This window comes from Protomyctophum parallelum (assembly GCF_964188405.1).
Source record: "Protomyctophum parallelum genome assembly, chromosome: 2".
NCBI lineage: Eukaryota > Metazoa > Chordata > Actinopteri > Myctophiformes > Myctophidae > Protomyctophum > Protomyctophum parallelum.
The window spans coordinates 61,615,568-61,630,657 of record NC_139699.1 but is presented as its reverse complement, the minus strand read 5'-3'; the positions used below and the strand labels follow the sequence as shown (position 1 = coordinate 61,630,657).

Sequence of the window (15,090 nt, the reverse complement as noted above, 5' to 3'; positions counted from 1 at the left end):
CCCCCACCCCCCTCTGCCCACAGTTTCATTCCTCCTACTTTCATCTGCTCTGCCTCACCTTTCCTCTGCATTCTTGTTTCCTCTCCTATCCTTTGTAAATCCATCACACGCAACACATGCACGGGCACGCACACACACACACACACACACACACACACACACACACACACACACACACACACACACACACACACACACACACACACAGGTCTCAAGGTTGCGGTGACCAGCAGATCCATGAATAAATAATAAGAAGGTAGGAATCACTTTCAGGAAAACCATTTACCCTTCTATTGTATTTCTAAAGAAAGTGTGTGTGTGTGTGCATGCGCGTGTGAGGCTGCGTGCGTGCGTGCCATGTGTGTGTGTGTGTATGTGTGTGTGTGTGTGTGTGTGTGGGGGGGGGGGGGGGGGCTGTGTGTGAGAGAGTTTGTTAACTAAAAGCCTCATCCCTGCAGTGAACCTCAGAGTTGTTATATACAAACCCCCATGACCTCAACACTTTACTTTCTACTGCTCGTTCTTTCCTCGTTTCATATTTTTTGAACTGTGTCTTTCTCTCCCCCTTATAGTCTGAGAAAGTGAGGCCAGCATTGGACAATGTACTCAACTCCAGTACTTGAGACAAAGTATAGACACAAATATTGTCACGACGTGGCATATTATGAACTTGTAGATCCATTTTGCACTATTCCAAATGTACCCCCTCAAAGTCAATCTTTCAAAGTAGTAGTGTAGTGAAAGTCATACAAAAAGTATAGATACTCAAATAATGTTGCTCAAGTACAGTATTCAATGTAGCCTACTTTGTTATTTTCCAATGCTGAGTGACAGTGAGAGAGTGGCAGTCTGGCAGACAGACAGTGGCGTACAGTAATACTGCGTTCACACTGGTATAGCTACAAAAGATACAAAGTGACACAGCATACCAGACTGTTGAAGTGCCGATCAACACATCGTGTGTCCGATGAGCGAGAGACGTATCAAGGAAAATGGAGCCTTTAAAAAACACAGAACTGGCTCACGGAAATGATTAATTTACCCCGTTACAACTACAAGTAAGAGTTGTGTGGAGAGCAAATGTGAGTGGAAATGGCTTTGTAGCATGCAGTTTGAAGCCAGCTCAACTTTTGGAGATTTTGTAGCAGGTACAAAACACTTTGTATCTTCATGCCGCTGTGTCCCGATACAGAGAGGGACGTGAGCTATGACATAACAGCTTTCTTTCACACAGGCATTCATGTTGACATGGAGAGTTGGAGACTATGGGGGATATTCACTAAACAGGAGACTACATTCATGTTGACATGGAGACTATGGGGCATATTCACTAAACAGGAGACTACATTCATGTTGACATGGAGACTATGGGGCATATTCACTAAACAGGATACTACATTCATGTTGACATGGAGACTATGGGGCATATTCACTAAACAGGAGACTATACATTCATGTTGACATGGAGACTATGGGGCATATTCACTAAACAGGATACTACATTCATGTTGACATGGAGACTATGGGGCATATTCACTAAACAGGAGACTACATTCATGTTGACATGGAGACTATGGGGCATATTCACTAAACAGGATACTACATTCATGTTGACATGGAGACTATGGGGCATATTCACTAAACAGGAGACTACATTCATGTTGACATGGAGACTATGGGGCATATTCACTAAACAGGATACTACATTCATGTTGACATGCAGAGACTATGGGCCATATTCACTAAACAGGATACTACATTCATGTTGACATGCAGAGACTATGGGCCATATTCACTAAACAGGATACTACATTCATGTTGACATGGAGACTATGGGCCATATTCACTAAACAGGATACTACATTCATGTTGACATGGAGACTATGGGGCATATTCACTAAACAGGAGACTACATTCATGTTGACATGGAGACTATGGGGCATATTCACTAAACAGGATACTACATTCATGTTGACATGGAGACTATGGGGCATATTCACTAAGCAGGATACTACATTCATGTTGACATGGAGACTATGGGGCATATTCACTAAGCAGGAGACTACATTCATGTTGACATGGAGACTATGGGGCATATTCACTAACCAGGAGACTACATTCATGTTGACATGGAGACTATGGGGCATATTCACTAAACAGGATACTACATTCATGTTGACATGGAGACTATGGGGCATATTCACTAACCAGGAGACTACATTCATGTTGACATGGAGACTATGGGGCATATTCACTAAACAGGATACTACATTCATGTTGACATGGAGACTATGGGGCATATTCACTAAACAGGAGACTACATTCATGTTGACATGCAGACTATGGGGCATATTCACTAAACAGGAGACTACATTCATGTTGACATGGAGACTATGGGGCATATTCACTAAACAGCATACTACATTCATGTTGACATGGAGACTATGGGGCATGTTCACTAAACAGGAGACTACATTCATGTTGACATGCAGAGACTATGGGGCATATTCACTAAACAGGAGACTACATTCATGTTGACATGGAGACTATGGGGCTTATTCACTAAACAGGAGACTACATTCATGTTGACATGGAGACTATGGGGCTTATTCACTAAACAGGATACTACATTCATGTTTACATGGAGACTAAGGGGAATATTCACTAAACAGGAGACTATACATTCATGTTGACATGCAGAGACTATGGGGCATATTCACTAACCAGGAGACTATACATTCATGTTTACATGGAGACTAAGGGGAATATTCACTAAACAGGATACTAATAGAGCACCGAAGTCTGACGTCACTTTCAGTAGAGGGCGTCAGTCCCCAAGTTCATGTATTTTTTTAGTTGCATAGAAATCGCCATAGGAGGATTTGTTGATTGCTTCATATAAGAACTGTGTTTGAAAAATAAACATGTCACCCCGGCCGCTTCACTCATATGGATATGAAGAATCAACTGACTGAGAGAAAACGCCAATGTTACTGCTACTGAATTAGTTACATTTTCGCTAGAAGCAGACTGTATCATATATGAGTGACTGACTGTTGCAAACGATACAGAGACACCTTCCCGACAATAACGCCGAGACAGCTTGTTTATTTTTGGACCACAACGCTTATAGTAGACGATATTAAGATCACCCCGTGTTATTCTCCATAGAGAAATTACTTCCGCGAACCAGGGGGAATCGAAGGGATGAGCGAGTTACGTCAGGACTTTGGTGCTCTATTGCCACATTTTCAATTCAGCGGGGCATTTACGAAACCTGATGTCGCCTCCCCGAAGACCTAGCGTCTCTTGTCTTAGGTTGCGACCAGGCTTTTCTCTTCGCAGATGAGTAAGCCTGGGACCGAGGCTAGATCGCCATTGCATGATATAAATAGATAAGATATAGAAGATATATGACCCATTGACGCACAAAGAAAGAAAATATGTTACCCGTTAAATGACAGATATACAGTAACTATAGTGACCACCAGCCATGATCCATCAGCTCTACATGCAGTCTCTACTCCCATATTACTGCAATCCAACATGAGAACACTCTGAAACATGTACATTAGGCTTATATACGTTAACCCAAACACACAACTTTTAGCAATGGCACTTTTATTTAATTTCACCAGTCCAGAACAAAGCTCCAATGCTGCACCCATTTAGGAAATAGGGACAGACACCATTATACGGTCTAAAAATCCTGAAAAAGACACACGTGCGCGCACACGCACACAATTTACTTTCCTATCAAAAACAGCCCAAGGTGAGTTTTAGATGATGTAACTATACTTCTGACTGTTGGTGTGAAGCTAAGGTTTGTTCACAGGACAGTAATTGAAGAAGAGAGGTACAATGAAGACACGCTTCCCCGTTTTTACTACCCCGTTTTGCACCAGTGAGGGGAGGGAGGGGCTAGTCAGTCAGTCAGTCAGTCAGTCAGTCAGTCAGTCAGTCAGTCAGTCAGTCAGTCAGTCAGTCAGTCAGTCAGTCAGTCAGTCAGTCAGTCAGTCAGTCAGTCAGTCAGTCAGTCAGTCAGTCAGCACCCACAGAAGATGGCTGTGGAACGTGAAGCACAACTAAACGGAGCTGCGCTTATGACGGAAACAACACAAATAAAAACGTCTGCGAAAACATAAGCCCAACACGAGGATATAAAGTAAACAGAGAGAGAGAGATAGACAGAAAGAAAGAGAGAGGAGACAGAAAGAGAGAGACAGACAGAAAGAGAGAGGAGACAGAAAGAGAGAGACAGAAAGAAAGAGAGAGGAGACAGAAAGAGAGAGACAGACAGAAAGAGAGAGGAGACAGAAAGAGAGAGACAGACAGAAAGAGAGAGACAGACAGAAAGAGAGAGGAGACAGAAAGAGAGAGACAGACAGAAAGAGAGAGGAGACAGAAAGAGAGAGACAGACAGAAAGAGAGAGACAGACAGAAAGAGAGAGACAGACAGAAAGAGAGAGGAGACAGAAAGAGAGAGACAGACAGAAAGAGAGAGATAGACAGAAAAAGAGAGGAGACAGAAAGAGAGAGACAGACAGAAAGAGAGAGGAGACAGAAAGAGAGAGACAGACAGAAAGAGAGAGGAGACAGAAAGAGAGAGACAGACAGAAAGAGAGAGACAGACAGAAAGAGAGAGACAGACAGAAAGAGAGAGACAGACAGAAAGAGAGAGGAGACAGAAAGAGAGAGACAGACAGAAAGAGAGAGACAGACAGAAAGAGAGAGACAGACAGAAAGAGAGAGGAGACAGAAAGAGAGAGACAGACAGAAAGAGAGGAGACAGAAAGAGAGAGACAGACAGAAAGAGAGAGACAGACAGAAAGAGAGAGGCGACAGAAAGAGAGAGACAGACAGAAAGAGAGAGGAGACAGAAACAGAGAGACAGACAGAAAGAGAGAGACAGACAGAAAGAGAGAGACAGACAGACAGAAAGAGAGAGACAGACAGAAAGAGAGAGGAGACAGAAAGAGGGAGACAGACAGAAAGAGAGAGGAGACAGAAAGAGAGAGACAGACAGAAAGAGAGAGGAGACAGAAAGAGAGAGACAGACAGAAAGAGGGAGAGAGACAGAAAGAGAGAGACAGACAGAAAGAGAGAGACAGACAGAAAGAGAGAGGAGACAGAAAGAGGGAGACAGACAGAAAGAGAGACAGACAGAAAGAGAGAGACAGACAGAAAGAGAGGAGACAGAAAGAGAGAGGAGACAGAAAGAGAGAGACAGACAGAAAGAGAGAGATAGACAGAAAGAGAGAGATAGACAGAAAGAGAGAGACAGACAGAAAGAGAGAGACAGACAGAAAGAAAGAGAGAGACAGACAGACAGAAAGAGAGAGACGGACAGAAAGAGAGAGACAGACAGAAAGAGAGAGACAGACAGAAAGAGAGAGGCGACAGAAAGAGAGAGACAGACAGAAAGAGAGAGGAGACAGAAACAGAGAGACAGACAGAAAGAGAGAGACAGACAGAAAGAGAGAGGAGAAAGAAAGAGACAGACAGACAGAAAGAGAGAGGAGACAGAAAGAGAGAGACAGACAGAAAGAGAGAGACAGACAGAAAGAGAGAGAGAGACAGAAAGAGAGAGGAGACAGAAAGAGAGAGGAGACAGAAAGAGAGAGACAGACAGAAAGAGAGAGACAGACAGAAAGAGAGAGACAGACAGAAAGAGAGAGACAGACAGAAAGAGAGAGGAGACAGAAAGAGAGAGACAGACAGAAAGAGAGAGACAGACAGAAAGAGAGAGGAGACAGAAAGAGAGAGGAGACAGAAAGAGGGAGACAGACAGAAAGAGAGAGACAGACAGAAAGAGAGAGACAGACAGAAAGAGAGAGGAGACAGAAAGAGAGAGACAGACAGAAAGAGAGAGGAGACAGAAAGAGAGAGACAGACAGAAAGAGAGAGACAGACATAAAGAGAGAGACAGACAGAAAGAAAGAGAGAGACAGACATAAAGAGAGAGGAGACAGAAAGAGAGAGACAGACAGAAAGAGAGAGACAGACAGAAAGAGAGAGGAGACAGAAAGAGAGAGACAGACAGACAGAAAGAGAGAGGAGACAGAAAGAGAGAGGAGACAGAAAGAGAGAGGAGACAGAAAGAGAGAGGAGACAGAAAGAGAGAGGCGACAGAAAGAGAGAGACAGACAGAAAGAGAGAGACAGACAGAAAGAGAGAGACAGACAGAAAGAGAGAGGATAAAGAAAGAGAGAGACAGACAGAAAGAGAGAGGAGACAGAAAGAGAGAGACAGACAGAAAGAGAGAGACAGACAGAAAGAGAGAGGAGACAGAAAGAGAGAGGAGACAGAAAGAGAGAGACAGACAGACAGAAAGAGAGAGACAGACAGACAGAAAGAGAGAGACAGACAGAAAGAGAGAGACAGACAGAAAGAGAGAGACAGACAGAAAGAGAGAGGAGACAGAAAGAGAGACAGACAGAAAGAGAGAGACAGACAGAAAGAGAGAGGAGACAGAAAGAGAGAGACAGACAGAAAGAGAGAGATAGACAGAAAGAGAGAGGAGACAGAAAGAGAGAGGAGACAGAAAGAGAGAGGAGACAGAAAGAGAGAGACAGACAGAAAGAGAGAGATAGACAGAAAGAGAGAGGAGACAGAAAGAGAGAGACAGACAGAAAGAGAGAGACAGACAGAAAGAGAGAGACAGACAGAAAGAGAGAGGAGACAGAAAGAGAGACAGACAGAAAGAGAGAGACAGACAGAAAGAGAGAGATAGACAGAAAGAGAGACAGACAGAAAGAGAGAGGCGACAGAAAGAGAGAGACAGACAGAAAGAGAGAGACAGACAGAAAGAGAGAGGAGACAGAAAGAGAGAGAGGAAACTGAAAGATAGAGACAGACAGAAAGAGAGAGGAGACAGAAAGAGAGAGACAGACAGAAAGAGAGAGGAGACAGAAAGAGAGAGAGGAAACTGAAAGAGAGAGACAGACAGAAAGAGAGAGACAGACAAACAAACAGAGAGAGGGAGAGACAGGCGTATAGGGATCAGATTATCAATATAGCTTGTGTAGGAGAAACCCAGTAAGCCCCAGAGGGACACAATCCCAGAATGCAGCAGTGTTCTGCTAAGGACAGGTCAGAGAAGTTTCAATCTGCCCGTTGTTGTTGTGGAGCTTGAATATGGGGGAGGGGATGCAGGGGTTAAAGAAAAGCAGAGGTTTGATCGCAGGCAAGCAATAGAAGAGGAGAGAATGAGAGATACAATGTAGACATGAGGACGATGTATATATGAAGGCAATAAATAAACAGAATGACCAAGAGACACAAAGAGATGAAGAGATAGGATGATTAATAGACAGAGAGGGGGGGAGGGAGAGAGAGAGAGAGAGAGAGAGAGAGAGAGAGAGAGATCATTAAATGTTTCTCTGTGTGGATCAGGGTTAGACCATCTAGGCCGGGTTCAGGTAATCAATCAGACTTGATAAAAGAGTGGATACATCCTCAATCAGACTCATTCTCTCTCTTGATTGGGCCTGGCCTCAGTGGTCAAATTGGGGTTGTGCTTCAAATGTGGAGATAGGGGGATCTTCAATCCCACCGATTCAAATCGCCCAAAGAGAGTGGCACCCTTATAGGAAACACTTTGCTTTAGTCTTGGAATATTTTGTCTCAATTTTTGCTTGTTTCACTTCAATTCACCTCTTTTGCCTTTGAATTGAACAGAATAAGAAATGAGGGAGAGGGAGGCATAGGGATCGGGTTATCAATATTCTGTAGCTTGTGGAGGGTGTAGATTAAGAAACTCAGTAAGCCCAGAGGGACACAATCCCAGAATGCAGCAGTGTTCTTCTGAGGACGAGGACTTTAAAAAAAAAACTATGACTAAAACATTAACAGTGATACTGCCGGGATGGAAAAGCCTGGTGGCGTGATGATGCCGCGTGAAATCACTGAGGAAACAAAGTAGGTTCAATCTCAGGAAGAGGACAGAGGAACAGAAGGTTCTAGAAGGCACAGAGGTCATCACAGTTCACTTTGACTGCATTGTTTTTGTGTTTTACTGTGTAGTTTAGCATGGAAGACAAGAAATGTATTTACTGTCCTTTACTGTTTCTATTGCAGTTATGTTAAATATACACTGTGCTCACATTTTCGCTGAATGGGAGGCATTCAATTTTGGACGCTGAACAGAAGTCTACTAATTATAGGGGAGAGCCGCCAAGGATGTAACGCTTCACGGTTGTAACATGGACGTTATCTCTTGATTGGTCAACGCCACCATGACGCCATCGCGTCAGTATGTGTACAGCAACGTACTCTACGTGCCCAGGAAGTTTGAAGTGTTTACCTTCATCCCACGGGGAGCTATTGGCGAAAAACAGATTTTTCTCAAAAAGCAAAATTTTTACACCTGGAGTATATGTCTGCTACAATTTTTTTCTTTGATGTTGGTGAATAAAAATCCACATGGATGTCTTCATGCTTATGTTCTTCATTAGTTTGCATCGTGTTTAGACGGAATGCACGTTCATTCTGGTCTGTAAGCAACGGCAAAGAACAACTTGCAAAAGTGGATCAATTGTAACACACGCCAGCTCCATTCAATACCATTATAGGTCATATTTACACAGTTGACATATTGGCCAATATTATATGTTCTAAATTTGTATTGTATTATATTGTGTATTCTAAAATTATTGTAGGGTTGTATAACATTGTACAACTCAATAAATCAAACGTTTGTTTAATCAATGTATTTCTGACCAAAAAAGACCAAAAAAGCCCAAACTGGTACACCCGATACTATTTAATATTTCCCTTATTTTTGATACATTTTCTTATCACATCTATGGTATGAAAACAATGCTAAGGAGTTGCTTCAATGAAATATAATTGCTTTAAGCTGAAAACGATATGTTTAATGATGTTTTTTAGCGTTGTTACATTTATCATACATGCCGTTACAATTAATCCGACATGCGCAGCAATTGTAACACTGGAACAGCGTGGAACAGTGTTTTATAAAAAAGAATAACTTGAAGTGGTTTATGGTAGCAGACATGTGTAGGTCCGTTGCCTGAAAATATTACATGTGTAGATAAACGGATCTCTGAGTAAAAAAATGAAACGTGCAAAGTGTTACATCCTTGGCGGCTCTCCCCTACACTCACATTGTAACTATAGGGATGTCCCGATTTTTCGCTTCCGATCTGATCCCGATGCCTCGATTTCTGTGTCCGATACCGATACCAGTGTCGTGATCTTGTGTTGTGTTTATAGCAGACTTCTCACTCAAATGTGCACTTGCAGTTTGGGCAACTCCAAAGGACCTGCCATAGTGTCAACCACTATGTAAACCACTGACTCCAACACAGAAATAGGTTCAGATAAATAGTTTATCTATGCAATATATCAACAGCAATGAAGTGACACCGCCCAGATCAATACTACGAGCACCCACCATCACGGAACCCGTGGCCTAGTCAAGTGCTAACAGACGCTGAAGCAGCAGTAAGCAAAGAGCTAACTCCTATTAGTAGTAGCAATGTTTATGCTCAACATACAGTAACATGTCATACAGAGATGTGTACACAACACACATAGGCCCTCAATTATACAAGTAATTTACACCAAATAATCGCCACAATTTCCGGCATTCATCATTCCAGCGTGACGTTGGACTTTGACATACGCCACGTCAAATCTCACGTCTGGTCGGGAGCTGTCGTATAGGCTTTGTCTGCACCAGTTTGTTTCTGTCGTGGAAAAGCGGAGCAGCATTGTCTGACCAGCTGACAGGCACATATGTATCCACTCCAAAAATGTACTACGAAAACAATGTTCCGTAGCTCAGACCAAATTCACGCTATAGGATCGGCTAAATAGGATCACTTGATAATAAATGCCACGTTGATGTGGGCGTAAGCCAAAACCCATGCACGCTCGAAATTAAGGCAGAATATACACTCCATTGATAAATGAGGTCCAGTGTGTGTGTGTGTGTGTGTGTGTGTGTGTGAGTGTGTGTGTGTGTGTGTGTGTGTGTGCGTGTGGTACCTGGGGTCGAGGGTGTCCTTTAACGATACACTGCAGTACCAGCGTGTCTCCTTCTTTGATGGTGTAAATCCTCTCACTGATGTTGTCTTCCTTAACGTTGCACGCTGCACCTGAGTGCACGATCTGAGCATTGGCTGGAGCTGTGCACACGCACACACACACACACACACACACACACACACACACACACACACACACACACACAGAGGGACGAAGGACAGTATAGAATTAGTCAAATATCTAACCTTGTTCTGGTATCAATTCCTTAAAGTGCCAATGTTTGTTTTAAAAACGCCATTGACAATGACGATAACATTTTTGTTTTGACACCGTTATATACATCTGATCACCTAATCGTGTTGTAAGATGATAAGAGCGCCCCTCACTTCACACAGGTGTGATTGTTTTACTTTAAGAGCATACCACGGTAGCAATAGATAACCAACATTGTGATGTTCTATGGCAGTTTATGGGACTGCCACTTAACATCAAGATAAACCGCAGCCAACGAAGACAGAGTCGAAGGTGGAATTGACTGTTTACTTCATGACAAGGCGGTGAAAACTGCAAAAATAATAAAATAATACATTCAGAGTTTGCTCTTAATTGACAGCATTCCAATCAGTTCACAACTAAATAAACCCAGGTAATTAACAAACTCATACACACACTAGCTAAACCACATACACTCATCAGTGTTGATTATTAGGATGACATACACCTGAGGCTAGGCTAGGCTATGTTCTGCAGACAACAGTAAACATTGTCAAAAACGTTCCCAAATACAAAATAAACATAACAAAATACCACAAGATTGTACAGAAAGTTAGCATTATCTAACATCAACTGCAACTTTACAGCATTGCCTCTCAAAAACTTCCAAGTTGGTAGATGTTTTCTACCAGTGTGTGTTTACAAAGATGGTGCTCACAGGAAGTGACTCTCATTATATACTGAGTTCTTCAAAATAAAAGCACATGTAGCCTACACAGGATGACAATAAAGTAGTTGCAAGCTTTTCTAAAGCGGACAGAAATACCAACATTGCTTAGAATTGCCTTAAAGGCAAGACAAACATCACCTTCATCATCATCATCATCATCATCATCATCATCATCATATAACACTAAACCCGGGTGATTATCACCCGGACAATTATATATGTTTTATTTTCATAATGTTGCTGATGTCTGCATGAGAAGGGTGGGTCTTTCAGTGCCTTCATGATGCTCAGTGACATCATAGAGTGTGTTTCCCTGCCCACATTAGAGTTCTCACCGGATGTTAAAAATTAAGGCCCGGCCCGGCTGGACTAATCAGCAATTCAGCGTACATTTTAGGCCCGACGTGGCCCTAAAACGTCTGGTCGGGTCGGGTAGGGTTTATAGGTTTGGGCAGGATTTGAGAACTCTAGCCCACATTCCTGTTTTTTTTTTCTACAGGCAGGTGTTTGGGTGAATTTCACCTGCATTTAGTAAAAAAGTCCCACCCACAATGGTCTTTTGAAATGTATTTAATTTAATGTATTTATTATGTAGGCCTACTATAGTCCTACTAGACCTCATGAAATTACATCTGGCCACAAGAGATCACGGGATCAGTTCAGTCAGGAAACTCAGTGCAGTACGCTGCGGGCCGTTCATTGGGCCGCCTCAAAACATCAAAACATCAAAACATCGCTCTACATCTCAAAGTGCTACAAGGTTAAAAAAGCATGGCAAAAGAAATAAAATAAAATACAATAAAAGAAGCGTAAGCAACATCAAAATCAGAAAAAAACATGTTGTCTTAACCCTCTAAGACCCAGCGTTGCTTTTTAGCAACAATTTTATTTTATTTAATTACTAAATATTTTTTTTCTTTTTCTGTTCTTTTTTCACCTAAACGTCATCAGTGATGTTCATTGTAATGCCATTTCAATGCCATTGGTCATGATATTTGCATATAAATACCCCCCACAGAGGCTGAAATTCACACAAATAAAAAATGTCTGGACTTTTTAACATTTTTTAACTTAAGACTTTAAGACTTTTGACCTTTACCCTAATAAAAGTAGATAGAATAATTGTAATATATGTTTTTTTGTGATCATTAGAATGTCATGTTTTATTAATTATTGTGAAAGATATCCCCAAAATGTAAATTACTAATTTATTATATTATTATATAATTATTATATAATTATTATAATTTTTTCAACAAACTTTATTTTTTTTTACATATTTTTTAGTCTTAGTCATAGTAGTACACAGTAGTAGTAAGGTTGAAATAATTTTTTTGCAAGTAGAAATTAATGCGGGTGTTAGAGGGTTAAAAAGGTGGGTCAGTGGACTGTGGGGCTCTCAGGTAAGTAGGGAGAGAGTTCCACACAGACATGGGGCTGTGTGTGTGGCAGAAGGCCCGGTCGCCCACATGGTGCGGAGGTTGGTGTGGGGGACGGGGGGAGAAGATGGGCGTCGGAGGAGCGGAGGCTTCGAGTGGCGGGTTTAGGGGCGATGAGTTCTTTGAGGTAGGGGGGGGGGGGGGGGGGGGGGATTCCCGTAGATGCACTGGTGTGTAAGTAGGGAGATCTTGTATTCAGTTCAGAAAGCAGCAAATGAAAAAAAAAAAGAACACTCAAAAACTCATCTTTTTACTTTCTCTAATAACAACCCTAAAAACATGAAAAACGTCCTCCCCACTGTTCAGTTCCAAAATTGCATTTCGTCTTTGGATACTATCCCATTCTGACCGGGCACCCATTTTGGTGTCAGCATCATGTTATGCTTTAGCTATTTAAAAATAGCAGATCTACAAGCTCATATCGCGCCACCGAGTGGCGCGATACGAGCTTGTAGGTCTGCTATTTTTGAAAAATCGAAGAGCGACTGGCATTTTTAGAATCTGATCTCAGGTCAGAATGGGTTCATCAGACCAGTGTGTGTCCGGCGGAAATCTCGTATGAATCTGATCTCAGGTCAGAATGGGCTATATGGGAGCTGCAGTGAGTTCCTCCTCCTGCTCAGGACTATCTGGTCTCTCTCGGGCGGAGACGATGCACTCCAATCAAACGCTGATCGGAGCGAGGTGGGCCGTATTATAATAATGAGTTAAAAATAGCTGGGATGAGGGTGTGGCAGAGAAAATAATTTGCATGCACAGCCCCCCCCCCCCGCACCACATCAGGACATTGTTGTACTGCAGCTAAAACTGCTTCAGAAAGCCAGACAGAAATGACATGAACTGGTTAAATCAGAAGTGGTGATTTAGGCTCAAACCATTAGAAATATGTTTGAGGGACATAGACAATATGATATTAAATATTTAAAAACAGTTTTAAAGTGCCAGTTCCTTTAAGTTCTAGAAAACCTTTTTAATCCGTTTGTTATTATCCGCCTTTTATACAGCAATACAATATACATTGATAATAAAAAATAAAGTCCACTGTGCAGTTTTTTCATTTTTTTAAGCAAGCACTGCAGTACTTAACCTCAAGTACAATTTTTTTTTTTAAAGATATTTTTTTTTGCGGCTTACGCCTTTTATTGATTTTTTAAGGGACAGATAGTAGGCTGACAGGAAACGGGAGAGAGATGGGGGGATGACATGCGGTAAAGGCCGTGTCGGGTCCGGGAGTCGAACCCGCGGCACACCGCGACTGGATCACCAGTCCGGTGCCCAGACCGTTACGCTACGGCCTGGGCCTCAAGTACAAATTTGACAGAGCAACCTTCACTTGTAGCTTGACCCAAAGGTATAGCCTGCCCTGTAGTGATGGGGTTGAGTACTTGTCCACTACTGCTGGACCAAGGAGGAGGTTCATGCATCATAGATGGTAGATAGAGAGAGAGAGAGAGAGAGAGAGAGAGAGAGAGAGAGAGAGAGAGAGAGAGAGAGAGGTGAGGTGAGGTGAGGTGAGGTGAGGTGAGGTGAGGTGAGGTGAGGTGAGGTGAGGTGAGGTGAGGTGAGGTGAGGTGAGGTGAGGTGAGGTGAGGTGAGGTGAGGTGAAGGCTCATACATAGTCTGGATTTTCGGTGGTTAGGTGACCACCGAACTACAACATGACGTCACGCGCCGCGGTGAAGAGCAAACCACCGGCACCGCTCCAGCCCTTCGCTCTGTTTTTACTCACCACCGCTCAACGTTATTTCAGCTCCGGTGGTCAGCTCACCACCGGAGCGGTGGTCACCTCACCACCGAAAATCCAGACTATGAATAGGCCTTGAGGTGAGGTGAGGTGAGGTGAGGTGAGGTGAGGTGAGGTGAGGTGAGGTGAGGTGAGGTGAGGTGAGGTGAGGTGAGGTGAGGTGAGGTGAGGTGAGGTGAGATAAGACCCAGAGGCAGAGGGAGTTGTGGAGGAGGTGGGTTAGCGTCGTCATGTAGTTATAGCGTCGATTCACAGGGAGAACAAATGTTCATTTGCATCTCACAGCTGTTGTTAAAGGACAACTTTAGTTTTTTTCAACCAAGGTTCATGTTTTAGGTTGTTATTAGAGAAACTAAAAGATGAGTGTTCATTTTCTTTCATTTGCTGCTTTATTTCGTTTTACGGATTTTAGCAGTTTTTGACAGGGGGGCGGGGGCATTCGAGCATGGGGCTAAATATGTATTTTTTAACACAATTTTATGGTGATTTATTTTTTTATGGTTTACTATAGTAAACCATAAAAAAATAAATCACCATAAAATTGTGTAAAATCCCTAAAACGAAAGAAAGCAGCAAATGAAAAAAAGATTAACACTCATCTTTTAGTTTCTCTAATAACAACCTAAAACATGAACCTTGGTTGAAAAAAAAAAAAAAGTTGTCCTTTAAACAGACAGAGAAGGAAGTGTGTGGGTGTTGAGGGCCGGCTCACCTGTGACTCGAGCAGAAGTAGCGCAGCGCATATTATATGCGGTGTGGAATGGTGTCTGGAATAGTGCACTGCAGGTTCTAAATGTGTGTTTTGAATCCACTCAAAAATGTCTCAAAACAACCTGAGTGAGGGAACAGGAGATGGCGTGTCTGTCCAATTATTCATGTACAGATGATTTTGGTTCGTGTGACTGCAGACAGTCTGGATGAGGCCTGCAGGCTGACATGTGACAGGGACA

The 15,090-nt window shown here is 42.6% G+C and overlaps 1 protein-coding gene across 1 annotated transcript in view; it reads right to left on the bottom strand.

Annotated features, from left to right (window-relative positions):
- Positions 1-15,090, bottom strand: part of LOC310855263 (MAM domain-containing glycosylphosphatidylinositol anchor protein 1-like) — a gene marked incomplete at its 5' end in the record, with an annotated part of 242,772 nt that overhangs the window by 172,284 nt on the left and 55,398 nt on the right. The window contains one exon of the mRNA XM_083760203.1: positions 10,015-10,154. Coding sequence (XP_083616329.1) covers positions 10,015-10,154 — 140 coding nt within the window. The remainder of the gene's footprint in view (positions 1-10,014; positions 10,155-15,090) is intronic.